The 22831-nt window shown below is 43.9% G+C and overlaps 2 protein-coding genes across 4 annotated transcripts; one reads left to right on the top strand and one right to left on the bottom strand.

Moving 5' to 3' along the window:
• The first annotated feature begins 521 nt into the window (after nt 1–521).
• Nucleotides 522–8310, top strand: slc7a6 (solute carrier family 7 member 6). Of its 3 annotated transcripts, XM_084541339.1 has the most exons (11): nt 587–638; nt 2270–2379; nt 3421–4000; nt 4107–4232; nt 4434–4578; nt 4687–4810; nt 4897–5000; nt 5099–5195; nt 5512–5661; nt 6554–6737; nt 6838–8310. In XM_084541339.1, exons 3-11 carry the CDS (start codon nt 3511–3513, stop codon nt 6903–6905), a joined length of 1488 nt encoding a protein of 495 aa, XP_084397465.1. In that variant the 5' UTR covers nt 587–638; nt 2270–2379; nt 3421–3510; the 3' UTR covers nt 6906–8310. The 3 variants fall into 3 exon arrangements, with proteins under 3 accessions (XP_084397464.1, XP_084397466.1, XP_084397465.1); XM_084541338.1 differs by lacking the exon at nt 2270–2379 and having other exon boundaries at nt 522–638; XM_084541340.1 differs by lacking the exons at nt 2270–2379; nt 6838–8310 and adding an exon at nt 6011–6087 and having other exon boundaries at nt 522–638; nt 6554–6681.
• Nucleotides 8311–8495: 185 nt separating this feature from the next.
• Nucleotides 8496–16320, bottom strand: slc7a6os (solute carrier family 7 member 6 opposite strand). The gene is made up of 5 exons (XM_084541343.1): nt 16067–16320; nt 15035–15364; nt 12164–12370; nt 11398–11530; nt 8496–9320 (listed from the first exon to the last, which is right to left on the bottom strand). The coding sequence occupies exons 1-5, from the start codon at nt 16253–16255 to the stop codon at nt 9181–9183; spliced, it is 999 nt and encodes a 332-aa protein (XP_084397469.1). The 5' UTR covers nt 16256–16320; the 3' UTR covers nt 8496–9180.
• Nucleotides 16321–22831: the final 6511 nt, after the last annotated feature.

The raw sequence follows: 22831 nt of genomic DNA, 5'->3' as shown, positions 1-22831 counted from the left end.
CCATGTCCATACTGCTGTGTTTGTTTGCCCCATCAATTTTGTGTACTGGCGTGTGGGAATCCGTTTCATCACCGCTGACACACTAACACAAAAACGACACATACTGTTCAAGGGCCCATCCCTCTGCCCCATGCTCCTAGCAGGACAGCTCTAATTACATGTCAGTACTTCACACACACTGGCAGCACCAAGCTTAATGCTGTCATGTAAAAAAAGATTGGCAAAAATATGATGACAGAAATATACAGTGTAGTGCGCTTTTAGAGAGCTTGAGCTGCGTATATGACTTTAAGTTTACTATGCAAAATTATTTCAGCTCGATTCTTATCGTCATACAGATCCTTTCTGTATAGTTATTAGCTCGCTTTACACATTTCTTAATTAAGCTGTAATTGTGATTAAATTCCTCACACATTCTGTTAATAACACGGTTTTCCTGACGGCACCTGAATGCCGCATTAAATGTCGCTAACCTAACACATGTGCATGATGCAGACGTTAGCCTACAGTACAGCAGCGTCACGTGACCTCTCCTCCCGAGGAGCCAGTTGTTTACGGGGTGCTGATGCTTTGTTAGAGGACACCGTGCTGGCTGGCTGGCTGTCAAAACCAATAGACGAGGAGGCCAAGCAGCACAGGTAAGACTGGAAGGAACACCCTGTCAGTTTGACCGTTAGTTATAGTGTATGTTAAATATCTGCATGTTGGAAGAAATGGCTAACTAAATTTAAATAACAGGACAGAAGAAAGGGAAGTTTGTAGTCGCGGCAAGCTCACCGCAGTCAGATAGCCCACACAGTGCAGGAGGTAAAAAATAAAGCCACCGCCGCCTTAGCTCGGTGTTAGGATATTTTATTCAAGCGAGGTGGACGGGCTGTTTTTCTCCAGCTGTTCATAAATAATAACCTAACTAAACCAGTCGAAATAGTAGTATTAGCCAGCTATTAAATTCTTACGTTCTTTTAACTTGTGAATTGATAATTTGCTTATTATTATTATTGTTATTATTATTATTATTATTATTATCCAGTCACTATAGTATTCATAGTTCATTAAGCCTGTTAGTAGACTCGCCTTGTTTACGTACGATAAGGTGTCTTTTTTTTAGAAGCAGCTCATTTTTAACTTCCCCAAGTCTGCTCTCACATCCCCTCGTGGCATGAATGTTACAAATGTCGGTTTGGTCAATATAAATAATCTTGAGTATACATAGTCAGTAAACGATTGTAAGAAATGTAAAATTGCGAGAAAAGCTTATTTTCGCGATAGCATATGTTTGTGTCTTTACTTTGAAAGTCTTAAGCGGAAGTCGGGTGTATTCGATTGACACCGGCTGTTTTCGGAAGAAACGGCCGGCAGATGTGTGACGTTCAGGGATGTTCTAATTATTTATTGTCAGGTTTATTATTGTGTGACAGACAGGGGTGTTATATTATGAATAGTTGATTATTGCAGTGAATAGAGTGATCCACGTAGACGTAGACTTTAAACTGTAATGAGCTCGTCCCACAGCGTTGTGGTAGCACCATAGACTGTGTAAGGGGTAGCACTAGTTAGACTGGTTTACTCAGCACTTTACCTGCTCCTTTTTTTTTGCTTAAAGGATCGTTTTCACAAAATTTTAACAGACAGAAAATATTGTCTGTTAAGACTGGAGGCCCACTATATGTCTATTAAGATATAGTTACTTTTTAATGATATTGTTAAACTGTAAATAAGCCAATCTTGAAATTTAGACTTTCTTGGAGATCATTTTACAGTGTATCCAATTCAGAAAGTTTTGTTGGTAAATCTAGTTTTCATAACTTAGTTTTTGTCTTTAAAAGCAGGATACGTAATACTGGAGAAGGACAAGATAAACAGTGACTACAACATAGCAGAAGAAAAAGGGTTTTATAATAGTTTTCATTATCAGATTTGGGATTTATCCCACTCTGTGCCTGTCTCTGGTTGCATCAGTGTTGAAAACAGCTCTGAAATTATTCAAACCCCCTGATGATAATGATCACTCTTTGTCAAATGCATACCTACTCTACATGCTCATAAAGCACACCCACTATCAGATGAAGTGTATTAGGTCTGATCATCTAAAGGAAACCTAAGAGCCTGCGAGCATTCTTGAAAATGATGGTGAAAATGATTTGTTTACACCAACATCATGGTACAGCAGCAACTCTTCACATTTGAGAAACTTGACTGAAACAAACTGATTGTGCCAACCAGCAGCCACACTGCTAAAATACAGCTGGTTTGACTTCTTGAAACACAGTACGTAACGAGGGGACTCGACCTTTGACTCCTGAGTCCAAGTGAACACTTGTGCCACTTTTGAAGAGAAGCTGTCAAGGCATTCCTGAGATGTTACATTCACAAGAACAGGTCAGGCATACCTCAACACATAATGCCTCCGGCTACAGCTGTCTGTAGCAGGGAAGCATAATGATTTACTCCACAGTGTACTCAGCTTCTGATTATTAAGGTTATATTTTGGTATTCTGATTCTTCATTGGGCCCTGCGATGGACTGGCGACCTGTCCAGGGTGTACCCCCGTCTCTCCCCGATGACAGCTGGGATAGGCTCCAGCAGACCCCCGCGACCCTTAACAGGAATAAGCGGTTACAGAAGATGAATGAATGAATGAATGAATGAATGATTCTTCATTGGAAAACTTGATGGACAGAACAAATTGACATAGGGAAATTCTCCTAGGCCAAAAGAACATGACAGTCACATGAAAAGCATCTCAAAAGGATGTCACGTTTGGTTGAATCATCAGAGTAAGATAGAATGTGTTGAGTGCACCTTTTGACATTTCTTGTCCATAAAGCTGGATGAAGCATTGCGAGTGCAGGTCATACCTCGGATACGTCTTCTTTGGGATTGAGTTGATGCACATAAGTTCACACACACACCTACTCCTAGCTTTAATGGAGCATGGACAGTGCTGTGACGGATGAGTGACCGATGCTGAGACTAAAGTTAACAGCAGTGTGGTTGTTTGGGTCACTGATTGGTCCGTTATCGTCTGATAAACAGGTGGTGCAGTGATGAGCTTGTGCATGAGGAACAGATGCCTAATGACTGATGTGAAGCTTCTCATTTGGATTTATGATTTTCTTATGATCATCGTTCTTTGAAATGAAAAAATGTTGTAGCTGTCCTTAATAACATAAGTTATGTGACTAGTGGGCAAACAAAGCGAACAAGTCAGTCAACTCCCCTTCACTAAAGTAACACCCTCACAACAGTCACACAGTCACAAGATGGTGTTTTAAATATAGCTCTGGTTTTCTATAGATGTTTTTATGTGCGATAACGCTTGACACTTGAACGGCAGCACTCTTGTGAGTCATCATTTGGCATTGAGCACCCCTGAACTTCACCACTAATGACCTGCTTCTCCTCAATCTGTTTGACAGGCTTGTTCCGGAGTTTGCCAGAACGGGACAAGTGACTGTAGGGTCCACAGCCGGGGGCCTCAGTTCCTGCAGCCTTGAAGCAACAGCGCCATGGCCGACCACGACGGCTCCGAAAGGATGAACAGCAATGCTGGCCACTCTTCCAGTCTTTTGGAGCCGCCCAAAGAAAGCATGCAGCTTAAGAAGGAGATTTCGCTGCTCAACGGAGTCAGCCTGATCGTGGGAAACATGATAGGCTCTGGCATTTTCGTCTCCCCTAAGGGGGTTCTTATCTACAGTGGCTCTTATGGGCTGTCACTAGTCATCTGGGCCATAGGGGGTCTGTTTTCAGTGGTGGGGGCCCTCTGCTATGCTGAGCTGGGCACCACAATCACCAAATCAGGGGCATCTTATGCGTACATCTTGGAGTCATTCGGTGGCTTCATTGCATTCATTCGTCTGTGGACGTCTTTGTTGATCATCGAGCCCACCAGCCAGGCGGTCATCGCCATTACATTTGCAAACTACCTGGTGCAGCCGCTGTTTCCAACATGTGAACCACCGTACACAGCATCCAGGCTCATCGCTGCAGCGTGTATCTGTAAGTACTTTTACCGGACTCTGTGTCCCACAGCTGTTTGCTCCTGTCAGTTTAGCCATTCCCACAAGAGTAGAGGAACACGTTTGAAGCTTTCTGCTCTCTCTAGGCCTACTGACGTTCATCAACTCTTCTTATGTAAAGTGGGGCACCCGTGTGCAGGACCTTTTCACCTACGCAAAGGTGGCAGCCCTCATCGTCATCATCGTCACTGGCATCGTCAGGCTGTGCCAGGGTGAGTTGTGTCCGTACAATATTCAACATAATAATTGCTTGCATATTGTGTGTGCTTTTCCACACCGTCTTCGCAGCTATAGCTGAAAACCAGTTGCTTAAACCGTCCATACCAGAAAAAAATTGTAAGAAGTCTGAAACCCCAGGGATCCCTTATGGAAGAATGAAATTTGACTGTGTATTTATTGTGTCTCCGTCTTAGGCTACACGTCCAACCTTGAATCATCCTTTCAGGGGTCATCTACAGATCCTGGTGACATTGCGCTGGCGCTGTACTCTGCACTCTTCTCCTACTCAGGCTGGGACACCCTCAACTTTGTAACTGAGGAGATCAAAAACCCTGAAAGGTAAGCTTTTCTTTTTTTGTTCCTTTTTTTCGATATTAAAACAGTGGCAAGTCAGACTAGTGTTTAATACTTGTTAACTAAAACTGATCAAATGTCCCGTTGTTCCAGGAACCTGCCCCTGGCCATTGCCATCTCGATGCCCATCGTCACCATCATCTACATCCTCACCAATGTGGCCTACTACGCTGTTCTGGATGTTAGTGCCATACTGGCCAGCGATGCAGTGGCCGTAGTGAGTAAACAAACTGTGAATAGAGTGCATGTGTGTATAAGCTGAGAATGCAGTTCCTAAATCTGCGGTTTCTGTTTCGCATTTAGACTTTTGCAGATCACGCTCTTGGTGTGATGAGCTGGACTATCCCCATCGCTGTGGCTTTGTCCTGCTATGGAGGACTCAATGCCTCCATTATAGCTGCATCAAGGTAGAACATGCACACACACTCGCATTTAAGGAGCAATGCAAAACTCTACAGTGCTTATAGTGCCTTCCCTTTGCCTGATTCTTGTTTGGTTTATCCAGGTTGTTCTTTGTGGGCTCTCGTGAGGGTCACCTCCCAGATGCTCTGTCCATGATCCATATACAGAGGTTCACTCCGATTCCAGCTCTGCTCTTCAATGTACGTAAACAAATGAATCACACGCAAGTTAGAGTGGTGGAAGAAAATTACACTTAATCGTACATTACTACATCACCTCATAAAAATTACAATAGCATACATTGAAATCAAATCATTTCAATCAATGCTAAACATATATTCTATTTTGAAACTAGTGAATTAAAGCAAAAGCAAATGGAAACAAAACATATGACAGCTTTTCACTTGCTACTAAACATGACACAACATGTACCTCTCATGTAAATAAACGTTTCTCACGTTAACTATTCTTTTCTGTTGTCTTCCCTGGCCCTTTCTTCCTCCTTCTGCTGTCCAGTGCGTCATGTCTCTGATCTACTTGACAGTGGATGATGTCTTCCAGCTCATCAACTACTATAGCTTTAGCTACTGGTTCTTTATGGGACTGTCCATTGCTGGACAGATATACCTCCGCTGGAAGGAGCCTGACAGACCCAGACCACTCAAGGTAAAAACACCAACAACACACCCGTGTGATCACAGTGCATCATCAGTGATGAATTCATTCATGTGTCATGGTGTTTGGGTGTCTACTGACAAACTCCACCCAGCCAGAGCTCAGCTTAGTCTCCATCAATATCATAGTATTGACAACTTGCAAACAAATTTGGAAATCCGTTTTTCTTTTCTGTTGTTGCACTGATTGTTGACTGTTTACTATGCACTGATCCGGCATAACATTATGACAAACTAAACATATATGCCAGTTTTCACTGAGAAACACCTGAAAAAAAACTTTTATACAGATATACTGAGATATACAGCGATCTGGCATAACACTTCCTAATATTGTGTAGGTCTCCCTTGTGCCTCTGAAACAGCTGTGACTCATCAGAGAATGGACATGGGCCTTCTGAGGGTGTCCCCCTACTTGGTCAGTTTGGGATCTAGTGAATTTGGATGTGTCATTAGTCCGCTCGGTTTGTTTCCTGTGTTTATAAGTGAATTTAGTTTCCATGTATCTCATAAATGTTCATTTCTGCACACACTGACAATTCCAGTTTGTCCTTTAAGTCCGTTAACTACCAGTTAGAATAAGTGCTGTAGGGTTCAGTTAAAGGATTATCTCTATGCCTGTTGGGCTGTGGACAAGCTTTAGATTATAAACTGACAAAAAAGCTCCAATTTGTCAAGAAAGAAGGTCAATAGAAATGGATGTCTGGGCAGGAAATGAATCGTCTTGGGTGTAAGCTTTCATTTATCTACTGTTAATCTGAGCCAACTTTGTTTCCTAAACACATGCATAAAAATTCTAAAATAAAGACTACATTAAGGCAAATGCTTTCAAATGAACTGTATTGTTGTGCCTCCCTCCCTCCTGAACTTCTTTCTCTCTGCAGCTGTCATTATTGTACCCGGTGGTGTTCTGCCTGTGTGCTGTTTTCCTGGTGGCAGTTCCTCTCTACAGTGACACTGCCAACTCTCTGATTGGCATTGCCATTGCCCTGTCAGGCGTCCCCGTCTACTTCCTGGGTGTTTATCTGCCAGAGTCCAAGCGACCGCCTATCATCACCAAGCTACTGCGTGAGTAGAAGCGTGAAGCTGCAGTCACATTTGTCACTGCGGCTGCGTCATCATTTACTCAAGACTCAACAAGCTAACACGTTGTTGTCTTTTACTGCAGGGTCTCTGACTAACTTCACCCAGTACACCTGCTACTCTGTACTCACGGACATGGACAAAAGCCAATAGCACCTTTTACACTTTTGCCAGCAGTGACCTCACAGTCACCAGACAATGGATTCTGACGGGACAAATGTCCACCTTGATGAAACTCTCAGACTTCACTGCCTTGTTTACAACACTAAAAATGCTGCACAGATGCATGTGCTGACTTGCAGATTTCTCCTGGATTTCAAGGACTCTCACCCCTCAGTGGAGACAGTACTGTTACATTACAGTATTTAATGACCTCTGTTATAAATCATGCGCCTTGTTGGTGCTACAGGTTGTTATATATATTATATGCCTTTTAAATAGTATGTGCCTGTGAGATATTATAGGCGCTGTGCACGTAGTCACAGGGACCTGATAATGATGCAAGTGAACTTTTCGGGAATTATTAAGTATAAGTATTGTAAACTGTCAGTCATTTCCTAAATGAAAAAAGGGAAGAAAAGATGTTTCATAAGATGTGATAATTATCTGTTCCACAGTAGGGAAATGTATGTAAAGACATATACTTCTCATAATTCTAATGTCATTGTTTTCATGTGCCGTTGGTGCCACCGCTTGGTAGTTAAGTCTTATTTATGTTTTGTTTTGGGGTAATGCCTTTTACCATTTTCTTTATGTTGTAACAGGACATTTATTTAAAGGCTCTACTGAATGTTCAAGCATGTCAGCTGAGGTGTGTTAAGTGTTGGCTGAATCTGCTGACGAGCAATGACCTCAATGTGCTGCTCCAACATTTGCATCCTGTTATACAGGAACACATTCTCCATCTTAGAATCCATATGTCATCTTTAGTCAGCACCACTCGGTTTCAGTGTACTGCTTCATTTTGTTGCCACTGATGAGATCATGCTTTGGCATCTGTCCATTCCTGCTCTAATGCACTGACTGTATCGCCCACACCATATGGCTGTACAGGGAACCTTTTTACTTTTAAAAAACAAACAAAAAAATGGATGTTAAGGGAGCAGAGCCTCTTGTGTGGACTTACAATTTATAACAACCATGATTCAAAATGACTGCCGTTAGTTAAATTCAACATGAAACAACTTGTTCTGTGCAGTTGTGAAGATGCTGTATCAGATCTGTGTTTGACTCATGACTGCTGGGAGCTCCTGAAAACAATGACAACATGTTTAATATGAGAAAGGCTGATTTTGTGATGTTAAAGCCAAAACAACACCACCTTGAGGATTTCAGACCAGTTAGGACAGATTTTCTACAACTGCCTCACAGCCAAGGCTCTCACAGTAGCCGTCGTCACTGACCTAAAAAAACACAGCGTTGCCTCAGGGACAGTAACTAAGCAGAACAGCACATCAAATAGTCACGTCTAGCAACAAAGAGCAGGTGTTCCTGTCCCACTTTTCCTTCCTCTAGTTCGATTAAACACAACCTCTTGAGTTCTACCAATAGCCGGCATACTGTCTTTGGACTTTGAACTATGAGGTATGATCAACCTCTAAATGATTTTTTTGAGACATTTTGTTAACTGTTATTTATTTTGACTAATTATGTGAATCAATAAAGTCTTTAAATCGACTAGTTTGTGTTCATCGTGCAGGAATAATGACAATGAGACGCTGTGTTTATTTTGAAAGCTTTCTTTTTATACACATCTACATATTTACAAACAGTTTAACTCAACAAGCATCCAAGAGAAACACACACCCACAACAAAAATGATGTGCCTCGCTTTCATATTATGCAAAAATCTAACACACACAGTTGTACGTACACACGCTACCATGCACAAAATGCAAACACCCTAACCAACAACCACACATTGCCCAAGACGTCTCACGAACATGAGTGTTAACAGCACAAAGCATACGAGGCATAGCCCACTAATGTGCAACATTTCAAACACGCATCCACTTTGAACATACACCCACACACAAATTCACTCCACCACAGTAAAAAAAAACAAAAACAAAACACACTCTGGATCCTTCCAGAAATAACACCTACTCCTTCACCATCTGTGTAGTAAGAGATGGATTCATTCACATGTGTGCAGTTTCTAAATAACTAGTCAACAAGCTTTGTGACTTTTAAAACTTTGGCACAAAGAACAGTGCATTGTTCCCGGTGTTGCTGGAATGTTTCTCAATTTTACTTGAAATTAGAAACTTGATAAAATCTGATCTACACAGCTGCTACTCTGCAAGGTGGGATTTTCGTTCTCGTCTCAGTTCTTCAACTCTTACCTACACAGGAGTCTCTAGAGTATGGGGTTATTTGTGCAGAGGGCACTGGAAAGATTCACTGAGTGGGGACCATATGCAGCAGATCAGTTGGAATCATATTTGTCTCCGTCATCGTCCTCGTCCTCGTCATCCTCCTTACCACGGCAGCCCAGCTCATGCAGCACTTCCCTCTGGTAGCGCTGCCAGCTCCTCCTGCTGTAGGAGTGCTCCTCCTCCCAGTAACCTGCACATGACACAAAAATCAGTCAATCACAGGCTGGACTGCAGTGAGCAGCTGGTGTCTGGAAGGCTGCTGGTGCTTGGGCTAGGCAGTATCGATACAGTTTCAAACTTAATATAGTGTGACACAATACTATTTATAACAATGTAGTCAGGCGCCGCTTTACATGACCAGCTTCTTTCTTTGCCAGTGTTTCAATCTCTCCAGACTTCTCTCTGAACAGCCATCTAGCTAGGATCTATTTAATTCAATTTTATTTATATAGCGTCAATAACAATACAAATTGTCTCAAGACGCTTTACAACATCCAATCTGAAACCTGGCCTGAAAGAGCAAGCCTGAAGGCGATGGCGATTTGTTGTGGCTGACCCATTTTTACCCATCACTTTAATTTTTTTAAATGATAACAATGACATATTCAATAGCATTTTATTTTCATTCATTATTATGAAGATAGTGCAGGGTTGAATGTAAGATGGCCGACACGGGCGCACACGCATGCAGTCTGGCAGATTCTGCGTGTTGTTTGTGCTGTTTGTCCAAACCGACTAAACCATCTAAGCCTAAATTTACATCGCATCTCCATCAGTGGTTTACAATACTATATGCTGTGACCCTGTGGTTCATGTAACCTGCCGTCAAAGACGACTCAGGAATCATGAATCTAGAGTCTATTTAACTGGCTCAGTTGAGTCCTACCACGTCTGATTGATATAAACGGCACCATTCAAACATCTTACATCTCACTCGGCAGAGACATAAAACGTACTACCTGACTTGACCACTAACAAACTAAGGCACTCAGACACTCACTCACTTACGCACAATACTCAGAGAAACAAAACTTAACCGACTCTTACACCATTAATCAAGAGAGACAAGAGCCAATTAATATGCTCACTCTCAACTCTCGTCTGACTTAAAATAACCAAAATATTGCCAAACTGGTGACGTGACCTTTCCTTTTTTATCTACAATTTCCTCTCGCGCTGTCACACTCGTATTCTCCTTTCACTCCACGCCGTTCTTTTTTTATGTTGTTGTTATTGTTGTTGATGCCCCAACCTGGCTCAGCTTCCTCTGCCTACATCCCCCAGAATGACTTGCAGTTCTGGCTCAGGGTTTTCTTCCAGTTTTTCTCTAACGGAGTTCAAGTGAACTTATCGAACGCATCTTCTATTGACATCGATCACGTGTCTATCGCGATATATATCGTTATCGTTTTATCGCCCAACCCTATTAAATGGCACTTTAACTTTAGGTCTGTTCAGTTCTGGCCAGGGATATTTTCTCTTTTTCTACTGTTTTGAATTGAAATGCAATTAAATACATTTTTCCAGACATTAAAAGAGCTTGAGTTTACAATATTCATGTCTGTGTCTGTTATTTAATTCAGTCGTCCACTAAAATCCATTTAAATTAAAAAAAATGTTGCTTTTTGGAGCAAATATTGTTATGGGATTAAAATGTGATTAATCGAGATTAATTAATTACAAAGCCTCTAATTAATTAGGTTAATTTTTTTTTAATCGAGTCTCACCCCTAGATAAAACACAGCCTGGGCCGTCAGAACTGAACCGAACCGAAAAACCAAGGTTCGAGTTGAACCTTAGGCCAGGGGTTCCCAAACTTTTCCATGCCAAGGCCCCCCAAACAGCATTAGTTTCTGGCCGTGGACCCCCTTTGCAAACCCACAGACAATGCTACAAAATATGTAAAGAAACATCAACTTTCAGAATCTTTTTTTCTTACTTTTATTCACTATATAATAATATAATAATGATTAAAAAGAATTAGATTATTTTTTTTTATTTTTGCAATTTTTATTTTTCTTATCTTCCCTCCAATTGTCTGAGGCCCCCCTAGCGCCCCCTGGCGGCCCCCCAGGTGGCCGCGGCCCCCACTTTGAAAACCACTGCCTTAGGCAACAGTATTATTGCTTCCCTAATTTGAACCTGTTTCGACCACAAGCGCATAAAGCACAATTTGTTTTTGGATTTTTTTGTCAAGCTCCTCACAGGAAAACAACAAACGTAAGCATTTAAAGAGATAACTGAGGGACTAAATAACAAATACATACCACCATAGCGCTCCTCTCTGTCACTGTCTTCATCACTCTCCTCATCAGGGTAGTCATTCCTCCAGTTGCCCTCCTCGTTCTCATCATCCTCATCTTCGTACACCTCCTCTTCATGAACCACAAGGTCAGGAACCTGGAATAAAAAAAAACTATTTATCTGAAATCTATTTTGGACTCAGAATCAAAATAACACACAAGAGATGTAAATCATATTTTCATGTTATTACTTCCTACAGGCCCATAATCGCATCAATAAGCCATGTAAAGCAGTGTTTCATCCTTTGTCACTGCTTTGAATTACGCCGATCAGCCACAACATTAAAACTACCTTCCTAATATTGTGTAGGTCTCGCTTGTGCCTGCAAAACAGTTGTGACCTATGTTGTGTTGGGTCCTATGAATTGGGGGGATCGGGGGTCTCTGTGGATTTTTTTTGGAGACCAGGTTAACACCTTGTGATGTTTCTCGTGTTTTTTTTTTTTTTTTTGTGTGTGTGTGTGTGCCTGTGTCAGGATGCAATCTGCTGGTGATGACTGCTGTTAATTACTTCTCCTTCAGTGGTTTTAATGTTGTGACCAGGCAGCAAGCGTACAAAGACCTGTACTATATTCATGATGAGCTGCGTGTCAACCGACCGTTGCTTCTCTCTCTCTCTCTTTTTTTTTAAATAAATAAATACAGAATTGCTACTACTTCACCCATGTCTTCATTCACTCACTCCGGATTCAGCACTCATTCATCTGTCCGTCCATCCATCCACACACACCAGTTCTCCTTCATCTGCGTAGGCCCTGACAGACAGGATGTCCTGGATCCACCCTGGTGTGACTGTTTCCTGGTAGTAAAGATCGTAGACGTAGTCATCGTCCTGCTCCCGGTGCTCCTCTCCCAGCCGCTCTCCGGTTATACTCAGATGCTCCCGTAGCATCTTGGTGTTGTTGCACAGGATCACTTCTGGATCCGAGGACAGGGTCTTTAAAAAAAACAAAGCAAGAAATCAAATGAATAATTATGAAAGTTATCCGTAACAGCAATGTGGACGGATATCTTGACCAACAGTGTAACACAACTCTTTTGCCTTTCATACTGCTGAACATGCATAAACCACAATAACACGTATACTTGGAGGTAGGCACAGCACAGAACAAGAACGGCAGAGGTTAAGGGCCTGTTCAGACCTTGCATTAAGATCTAATCTGGGGGATCTGATCAAGTGAAAGACATATGTGAACACCACCAGTACGCATTGACATCGCAGCTGAGAGATCTGATCTCTGACCACATTTGGAGGCGGTCTAAGTCGCATGTGTCTGAACTCCTTTGGTAGTATGAACGTCAAGAGTCACATTAAAGACTGCCTGTACTCAACAGGGGTGCTCCTGTGTCAGCAGGGCTCAGAAAAACCACACGGCTGCCATTATAAAAAGGGTCTACATGTCATAAACAATTTCGATTTCGATTTGATCTCAATTCACAGGGTCCAAATTCAGTTTGATATCTGTTCATTTAGAGATAGAGACAGACATAAAAATAAAAACTAATGTTGCCATTGGTTCCAGAGATCTGTGGTATTTCAACAACACTTTACCTCTAGTTGCATATGTCTTATTCCGTGGTCTAACATGGTCTTTAAGAACTGATATCGGATCTTTCAAATCAGAAAATAATTTTTTTGAACCGACTCCTAGTATGGGGTGACCAGATGTCCCCGATTTCCAGGGACAGTCCCCGATTTGGATGGCCTGTCCCCGGCCAAAGCTGTCTCCGAAAATGTCCCCGATTTTAGCAGTTTATGAATGAGAAAAAATAATGTTACGTGTCGACTAGATCAACGGTTATTACATTACAGACAGAGCTCCGGTAGCTGACGACACCCTCCAACGGATTTAGCTTGGGTAGTGATCACTTTATATCAGGTACAGAATCCAGCATTTTCCAAGTGTAATGTCTTGTTTATTTAGCATGTTTGTAACACGATGTCCAACAGATTTCTGTTCATAAAGGCAAGTTAGGCTGATGTTTATAACGTGGATTACAAAGGGGTGTTGTATTTCAGCACTAAAACTACTCACAATGACAAAGAAATTCAGGATTAAACAGTTACTTGGTATAATAGTTGCGTTACTGCCATGAACCTCCTCAGAAAAGATCTTCAGTGTATGCTTTCAGTGACTCTCCGGAGTAGAAGCAAAGTTAATGATACTGCAGGTCAGGAACATTGGCGCCGGCTGTTTCAGTGCTCGAAAAAAGCACACCTGTGGCAAGGAGTTTTGCCTTGTACCGATCAATAGCTATCTGTTTAAAGTGTGCAGTAAACTCTGACTCCCTGGCGCAAATCATTTTTCCTCAGGGTTTTCCTGCCAATATGGCGGTGTCATCAAAAAAATGTCACGTGGCGCCCGGACCTTTAAAGCTGGTATATACAGTCAGTGCTTTAAAGACAAAGAAGAAGAGCAGCGCGCACTTGTCTCCACAGACGTGAAGGTGTATGGCTCGTCTACCTGTCACCTTCCAGACCTTGACTCAAGGCTTGAACATTTTTGTGGACATGTCCTGCGTTATGGTATGTGTGAACTGGTCCTTGCCATGATCAAGGCTTGGTTCGTGGTAGGTAGTGTCGCTAATGTTGAGTCACTAAATTCTAATGTAACTAACTTGTTTTCTTACTCTGTGGCCACTCGTAAGCCTACAGGTTTAATGCTAAACGCACCGTGTACCACCCCTAATGTGTTGTGTTGTATTGTAGCTAGCTAAAGATGTGATTATGTCTCTGTTTTATAATAGGGGAAAACTAGTTTTGTGTACAGTGTGTGCTATGCAAACAGAGTGGCTGTATACTTGGTTTGATGTTAGTTGAGTAGCCTTATGGCCTGAGGATAGAAGCTCTTCCTGAGTTTCTCTGTGCTGCACATGAGACTCGCTGCAAAAAAATAAAATAAGTGGAAGAGCAAATAAAAAGAAAAGAATGGGTATATAACTATATATTACTAAACTGTGTTTTATTTCTTGTGTTTGACCTTTTCTGCTCTCATTCTATCCAGGTCTCCACGGCTACCATGCCTGATTACCATGGCTGATGGCCTCATAGAACCAGAGATAAGCTCCTGTTACCGGACTCCTTGACCAGAGTTCACTCACCTCACATAAACACACAATGTACTTATACACACCTATGTAAGTATACATGTACACATTCCACACAACGTATGCACACACACTGCTTACATTAGTATACACACACACATCAAACCTACTCATCAGTCCCAGGTGTTCCAGCTTGATTATTATTGTTGTTTAAATATAAATAAATGTTTAAAAAGTGAAACCGTAATTGTGCCAGTTTTTACATTTCATCTTGATAACATATAATTCTTTTTTTATCTCCGAGCTGGAAATGTCCCCAGATTTCATTTCAGAAATCTGGTCACCTTATCCTAGTAAAGAGCTCTGCAACCTCACATCTAGTATCGGAAGAGTTGTCGATTATGTGTTTTACATCTAAACCCCTTAGCTTTCAATATGCCCCTTTAGGTTTCAAATTTTGCGACCCCAACATACTCATGTTACTCCAAAATAGTCTGTAGTCTTAATAACTGCTTTGCAGGAAATAGCGGATACATCTCTAGATACAACTCACCTTGTCAGAAGGCTTGTCCTGGTCCACCACATCCTCGTGGACGAGATCCACCACCTGGATTTCACCGAGACCACAACGTTTGTCTGTCTCTTTCCCGCTTTCTTCCACAGCCTCAGAAGCATCTGTCTCAGGGGTTTGCTGCTCAGCTGGACTGGACAGTCCTGCACGGTGGCTTGAGAGTATTCTATAGCGTTCCTCCCTACGGGTGCTCCACTTTGTGCTCCGTAGGTCCCCAATTATCCGTTGTGAACTGGCGGCAGAGGGCCGCACTGCATGGGCCATGCGAGGCCGAGCCAGAGCCTGTCGGACCTGCGTCTGAACGGGAGCATCCTGGTGACAGATGACAAAGACGACAATTAAGTGGACTACTAGAAGATATGTCATCCGAAACCACGAGCCACTGAATGTAGGCGGACATTTTAAGAATTTACCAAATAATTCTTCAATATTTGACCACCCAATTAAAAGCTTTGTCAAAGGAGGACACGTTCCTGACCAAAACATTACAGATGTAATGTCCATATAAAGTAAAAGATAGCAATACATCAGTAACATTACACTTAAAAGTATGTTTTCCAGCTACTCTGATTAGCTTGCGTAATAGACTTGACTACAGCGTTTGGCGTTAACGTATTTAAACTCATTCTAATGCTAAAACAACAACGTCATTGCTTTAAAAAAAAAAAATCTTAATTGTTTTATAATACCACACTAAACACACCAACAAGCCAACGACAGTATAGGCTACTGCAATTATAGACTGATGTGGCTAATGTTGGCTAGCAGCGTTGGTTAGCATGACTGCTATGCTAACAACAACTAGCATAAAGGCGCGCTGTTTTCGCGTAACGGTCACTTCTTCGAGTCAAATTCGTATTTCTATCAGTCAGCTTTGCTACGGTAACATTTGTACCCCCACGATAACTAACGTTCGATTTCCCCAAAGCTATCCCTAACATGTCCCCCAGCTAGCTGCGTTGACGTTAGCCAGGGGTGACCACGGTGGCCATAGCAGCGGGCCAGGCCTCTTACCTGTGTCGCTACGGTCGCCACGAGTTTGAAGACAGAGTTCTCAACCTCGGCTTCACTGGGCTCTGGTACCGTTTCGCTCGAGCTCTGGGAGGTTTCCGGTCGGATACGTTTGCAAGCCAGCAACAAAGCATCGGCGGGGTCAGTGCCCCTTTTTCTCTTAACTCGCAGGATTGTCGTGTTCGGATCCATGTTGTGTCTCTAACTGTCTGCGTCGGTCTGGTTAGTTGTCTAGCAGTCAGAGAAGAGAAAATAACAGGAGCTCTCACTCCGCCTTTATTTCCGGGTACCATAAATGTAGAAATCATTCACTGGAGTCGTCAGCTCGTGATGATTTAATAATAAACTTTGCAGTCGGTAATTATAACCGGTAAATTTAACTGTAACCTGAAATGTAATGCTTGTTAAATTACATTATACATTTAAATTACCACACCCAACCGCTCATAATTGATTAAATGTGATGTGAACGTTATGTAAACATAAATATTAAACCTGTTTTTTTAGCTTTCCAAACTCATTTAAAAACTGCAGCTATAACTGATAGTTGATATGATATTTTACTTAGGCCTACTTTATATGATCATGAGCACTGATGCCTCACAGCAAGAAGGTCACCGGTTCGAATCCATGGGCCGGCTGGGCCTTTCTGTGTGGAGTTTGCATGTTCTCCCTGTGTCTGCGTGGGTTCTCTCTGGGTACTCCAGCTTCCTCCCACCATGCAAAGACATGCTCATTAGGTTAACTGGTGATTCTCTGTGTTAGCCCTGCGATGGACTGGAGACCTGTCCAGGCGTACCCCGCCTCTCGCCCGATGACAGCTGGGACAGGCTCCAGCAGACCCCGCGACCCTTACAGGACTAAACGGGTATAGAAAATGAATGAATGAATGAATGAATATGATCATGTGACTTTGCACATTAATGACATTTTTTCTTACTATACACAATAAAATGTTTTTAAAAAGTATAAATCATGAGATCATCATTGATTAACTGATTTGGTTTCTTGATTTTCACTGAGCTTATGTGAATCTACTCTAGTGAGAGTAAAACTATTCAAATTCCTGGGAGTTTGGTTTGATGAGAAACTGTTTGAGCTGTTCATGTCACTAAAATAGTTGAGAAATGTAAGGTTTTAAATGTCATGCAGAGTTTGGCTGGACGGGATTGGGGTGCAGAGAAAACAAAACAATGCATTTGATAAACCAAGCAAGGGAAAAGTCTGTATTAGATTATGGGTGTTATGTTTATGGGTCTGCTGCAAAGACTGTGTTCAGTAAATTAGACATTCTTCAAGCTAGGCTTTGAGACTCTGTTGTGGAGCTTTTAGATTTTCCCCTTTTCTGGCACTACTAATTGAAAAGGTTGCTAAGGTTGCTTCTTCCATAGCCTCACCGAACTCCTCCCACGCCCGAGTTTTTGCCTCAGCGACTGCCCTCGCCACAGACCACCTGGCCATCCGGTACCGGTCAGCTGCTTCAGGAGACCCACAGACCAGCCATGCCCTGTAGGCCTCCTTCTTCAGCCTGACGGCTACCGCCACGACCAGCACCAGCGACCTTGCGGCCGCAACTTGCAACAGCTGCCTCCACAATGGCGGAGCGGAACTCAGTGTCCCCCACCACCCCCGGGACGCGGTTGAAGCTCTGCCGGAGGTGGGAGTTGAAGACCATCTTGACAGGTTCTTCCACCAGGCGTTCCCAGCAGACCCTCGCTACTTGTTTAGGCCTACCAGGGCTGTGTGGCGTCTTCCCCTCCCATCTGATCCAACTCACCACCAGGTGGTGATCAGTTGACAGCTCTGCTCCTCTCTTTACCCGAGTGTCCACAACATACGGTCGCAGGTCAGATGATATGACTATAAAGTCAATCATCAACCTACGACCTAGGCCGTCATGGTGCCAAGAGCACCGATGAACAACCTTATGTTCGAACATGGTGTTAGTTATGGACAAACTGTGACTCGCACAGAAGTCCAATAACTGAACACCGCTCGGGTTCAGATCAGGCAGGCCATTCTTCCCAATCACGCCCCTCCAGGTCACGCTGTCATTGCCCACATGAGCGTTGAAGTCTCCCAGCACGACAATGGAGTCCCCAGTCGGGGCGCCATCCAGCGTCCGTCCTAGGGCCTTCAAAAAGGGCGGGTACTCTGAACTGCTGTTTGGCGTATATGCGCAGACAACAGTCAGGACCCGTTCCCCGACCCGAAGGCACAGGGAAGCAACCCTTTCGTCCACCCGGGAGAACCCCAACGTACAGGCAGATAGTCCAGGGGAAAGCAAAAAGCCCACCCCGGCCTTCCGCCTCTCACCCGGAGCAACTCCAGCAAAGAAGAGAGTCCAACCCCTCTCGAGGACTTGGGTTCCAGAGCCGACGCTATGTGTCGAGGTGAGGCCGACTATATCTAGTTGATAGCGCTCAACCTCTTCCATAAGCTCCAGTTCCTTCCCCGCCAGAGAGGTGACGTTCCATGTTCCAAAAGCCAGCTTCCATAACCGAGGATCGGACCGCCAAGGCCCCCGCCTTGGTCTGCTGCCTGATCCACAATGCATCGGACCCTTCATAATCCTCCTGCGGGTGGTGGGCCTACAGGGAGGCGAGCACATTCCTCCATAGATGTAATGCACTGTAGGAGCGAGTGGCCCTGTTCCAAGATGGCCGCCCTGTAGGCATGCCGCTCCAGTAGACGGCAGCGCTCAATGAGGTGTCTATGTATATATGTCTATGGAGGTGCAGACACACCTGTCACTTCCTTTCTTCCACTTCCTTTCGGTGACTGTGGCCTGTTCGGTGTGGCCAGCGTGGGTGTCGGCGCGGCCGTTGCGGGTGCACAATCCTCGCCTTCAGGTAACGCAATTTGCCAGTCTGCCATTGTTCATGTGTGCATAAAACGGGAGTTTTGGTGACGCAATCTCCGCTTTTCATAGCGCGACCGGCTGCTGGGGCCGTGGGGGACACATCGCTCCGCCAGAAGCCCTTCCTGGGTGCGCTTGCTTGTTCCTTTTGGTACATCCTCTCTGTCACTCGCTTCCTAGCTGATTCTTTTCTGGTGTCTTGGTGTAGCTGGGCGATTGACGCGCAGCATCGCTCGTTATTCCTCCGTCTCTCTGGGGCGTTAATGTAGCTTGCAGAGTGTGTAGTGGAAATTTTCTAAGTACTGACTACCATAACAAAATATTGACGAAATGAACGTGTTTTTTAGCAGATAGTGTGTTATTTAGAAGCTGTGTTTCGATGCCCCACTCACTCCCGTAGTGGAAAAATCCTTAAGCACTGAGTGTCTTGTTTTTGCTCACACAAGCCAAAACATATCTGCACCTGCTCAGCCGTTTCTGTGAGAACCTTCTCAAGGTCCCACGGTTGTTGAGAAAACTAATAGATACAAAACCTCGTACGAGAGGAACAAGAACCAATGAGCAGAAAGTAATTGTACAACGCCTTGTTTCAAAGATAAAAACCGTCTGCAAAACTAAAACTGTGAAGAGAATCTGCGGAGTTTTTCACAGATGATTCTTCCCCCTTCATGAACGGTATACCTTTGTTTTTTGTAATAAAACTCACAAAGACAAAAACCTTTGTTTTGAGATCTTTTTATTCGAAGTTGTGAAAAAATCCACATCAACTTGGTGTCAGAAGTGGGATTCCAGGCTGATCGCCGGATCCACGGCAGACGGTGACTGGCCATCCAGGACTCAGACAAACTGACGCTCCTGCCTCAACCCTGACAGCTTAAAGGTCGAGAGGGCCGACTGCATGGACTGCGGCTGTCACCTCGGAATCCAACGAACCAACAAACCGCCAAAATAAATGGTAAAGACATTCTGATCTCTTAAAATTCATTCAAAGGCTGTTGTGTGTTTTGTTGCAAATTCAAAGACACATATTTTGTTTTTTTACAAAGGGTAAAAGAAATACAAAACAATTAAATTTGATTTGTGACTTCGGTTTGTTTTGTTCTTACGTTCCAAACTTACTTAAAGGGAGTCCCCTTTGAGGACTCGCCAGGTCCGGTAAAGAGTTTGTCCTCTTTAAAACCGGGGTATCAACCTGGAGACACCCAGAGATAGAGAAATAAGTAAGTAAGAAAAAAGGAGTCAGGGACTCGCCAGGTCCGGTAAAGAGCTTGGGTAACTCTTACAATCCGGGGTATCCACCTGGAAAAACCAGTGTAACGGTAGAAGTTTACACAGATTGATCGGGGACGCCTGATAATCTTAAGGAATAGACACCATGGGTCTAATGGAAGTAAGAACCAGCCAACCGAACTCCGGGGTCCAATTTTTGATGTTATGAGAAAGAAATATGGGGAAACAAGTTTAAATTGTGTTCAATATTGGATAAAGAAATGAATGCCTTGATCTGGGAAAGGATGTTGATTTTTATGTAATATTTGAGTTTCTGCTGAACATGCAGCCTCATTCTATAAATGACTGATATTATAAGACTTTAAATTAAATCATGTTGTTGATTTTTTTTCATTATAATTCTCAAAGGCAGTTTTAGCATAAAACAACTGCAACAGTTGCAAACCTGTCTAAAAAAGAAAGAGGGGGATATTAAGTCACAAAGAAAGATCAGGAGGGAGTCGTTAGAACGTATAGAGGAACATGTGAGATGTCTTAAACAGTGGATAATGGAAGCGGAATGTAGAGACAGAAGAAAGACAGGAAAAATGTTACCAAAGGTAGATACGAAAAGGGAGGAGAAGACAGAGATAACCGAAAAAAATGCTTGTACTGATACACCACACTGTCCCACTTCTCTTTTTCCCTCTCTGTCCGGTGGGGTCCGAGGCAAAAAAGACGATGATTACGTACCAATGTATCCCGCCCTGCCTGATCGCCTACCTGATGGACAACAAGGACAGCGACCTCCGCCATACTTCGGACAGCAACACTTGCAAGACCCCTTCCTGATTCAGCCCGGAGCGCCTCCTCTCCCTCCGCCTCCACCCAAAGAGGAAGACAGAGAGGATGAAAAATCAGCTGTGGCTTCGGCACAACCGCATGCAGACGAACATTCATCTGACTTAGATGGAAAAGAAGAACCTACAATAGAAATGCTCCCCCCTTTACCCGCAAGGGGAAGGGGGAGGGGGGCTTTCTTTACCCCCTTTTCCCGCAGAGGTAGCAGGGAAAGAAAACCTCCAACACGTTTTGATGACGGCTCCTTCTTGGCCCCCATGGTCGAGTACCCAGCAGGAGCTGGCGGCAACGCAGTCCTCATCTTCCGCCCAAGCGATGATGACATGAAAGGAGGCTGCGAAAGACCTGCCGCCCATAGAAAAAGGAGGAACGGAATTAGCAGCTCTCCGTCTGTTTTGTGGCATGTGGCGACCAACAGGACCAGAACTGCGGAGACTACTGCTGAGACATTTAGGACCCACGGAATATGCAAAGATTCAAACCACCGTGGAGACACCAGATTATGACAACCTGAAAGCCGAAAGGGCCGCATGGGACCCTGCTAAGGAATGGGAACGATGGGTGACAGCCATATGTCAAAAAATGCGTGAATCGTTCCCCGTAAAGGTGGATAACAGTAAACTTCGTGACTGTATTCAAAAGGAAGGCGAAACGGTCGCGGACTATTTCCACCGCCTGCTTGATGTTTGTGTTCGCCATTCGGGCCAGAATAAACCCGCAGACTGGGACGGAGCGGAAACGGCCTTCGAAAACATCATGAAAATGGCCTTTGGAGAAGGTCTCCGAAAACCCATCCTCACACAAGTGTGCACCACCCTGATCGGCGGGTGGGCTGATAACAGGCTCTCGGAGCTCCTCAGACACGCCAAACACGCAGAGCAAAAAGAAAAAGAAAAGAAAGATAAAGCCTCCAAGCAAATGCATGCAGCCACTCTGAATGCTCAGCTGGCCTTGGCTCATCTGGATGAGCGCCCATTCAACAGGCCAAACAGAGGACGCGAACGCGAACGAGGACGAGGACGACAATATGGTCACGGTTACAGCCCGTATGAACCCAACAAATGCTTCGCATGCGGCAAAAACGGCCATTGGGCCAGAGACTGTCCGGAGGTGCCATGGGGGAATGACAGAGGAAATCGCAGAGGCGGGCAGGACCCTCAGTTCGGACGGACCTCCTTTGCCTCGGACTGACTACCACAGAGAGGAGTTGGTAATGTAACCACACACACAACAACACCCACACCCGCTTCTTGCAAAGAAGAGCTGCTTTGCACTGATACAATGCTTGGCTTAGTACAGGATAAGATAAGGGATTTAGAGAAGCCCCCACAGCAGGGAACATATGCATGTCTGTCTTCCTCAGGTTATAAAGAAATGCCCATAATAACATGCAGTATTCAAGGCCAGGACTTAGAATTCTTAGTTGATTCTGGGGCAACACATTCGGTGTTAAGAACCTCTGAAATATCCCTGCCCCCTAGCGGTCGCTATACTTTCTCTATGAGTGCTTGTGGTTCCCGTACGAAAGAAAATTATAGCAAGCCAGTTACTTGCTCCTGGGTTTTTGAAGGGAGCACCTGTAAAACCAAACACTCCTTTTTGATGTCTGACATGTGTCCGGTGAATCTTCTGGGTCGAGACCTGATGTGTGCATTCGGTATTGTGTTGATTTGCACCCCCTCTGGAATGCAAGTGACTCGGCCCAAATTAGAAACAGATGAATCTCTGCCTTTCACTTGTGTGAAGGTCAGCCCAAACACACCACTGTATGCTTATCAGTGGTGGATGAATCATGATTCCTCAAAATATTTGACCGCCACAGCTGCCCCCCTGATCAC

Source organism: Chelon labrosus, assembly GCF_963514085.1.
Source record: "Chelon labrosus genome assembly, chromosome: 3".
Taxonomy (NCBI): domain Eukaryota; kingdom Metazoa; phylum Chordata; class Actinopteri; order Mugiliformes; family Mugilidae; genus Chelon; species Chelon labrosus.
This window is presented reverse-complemented; position numbering and strand designations above follow the sequence as displayed.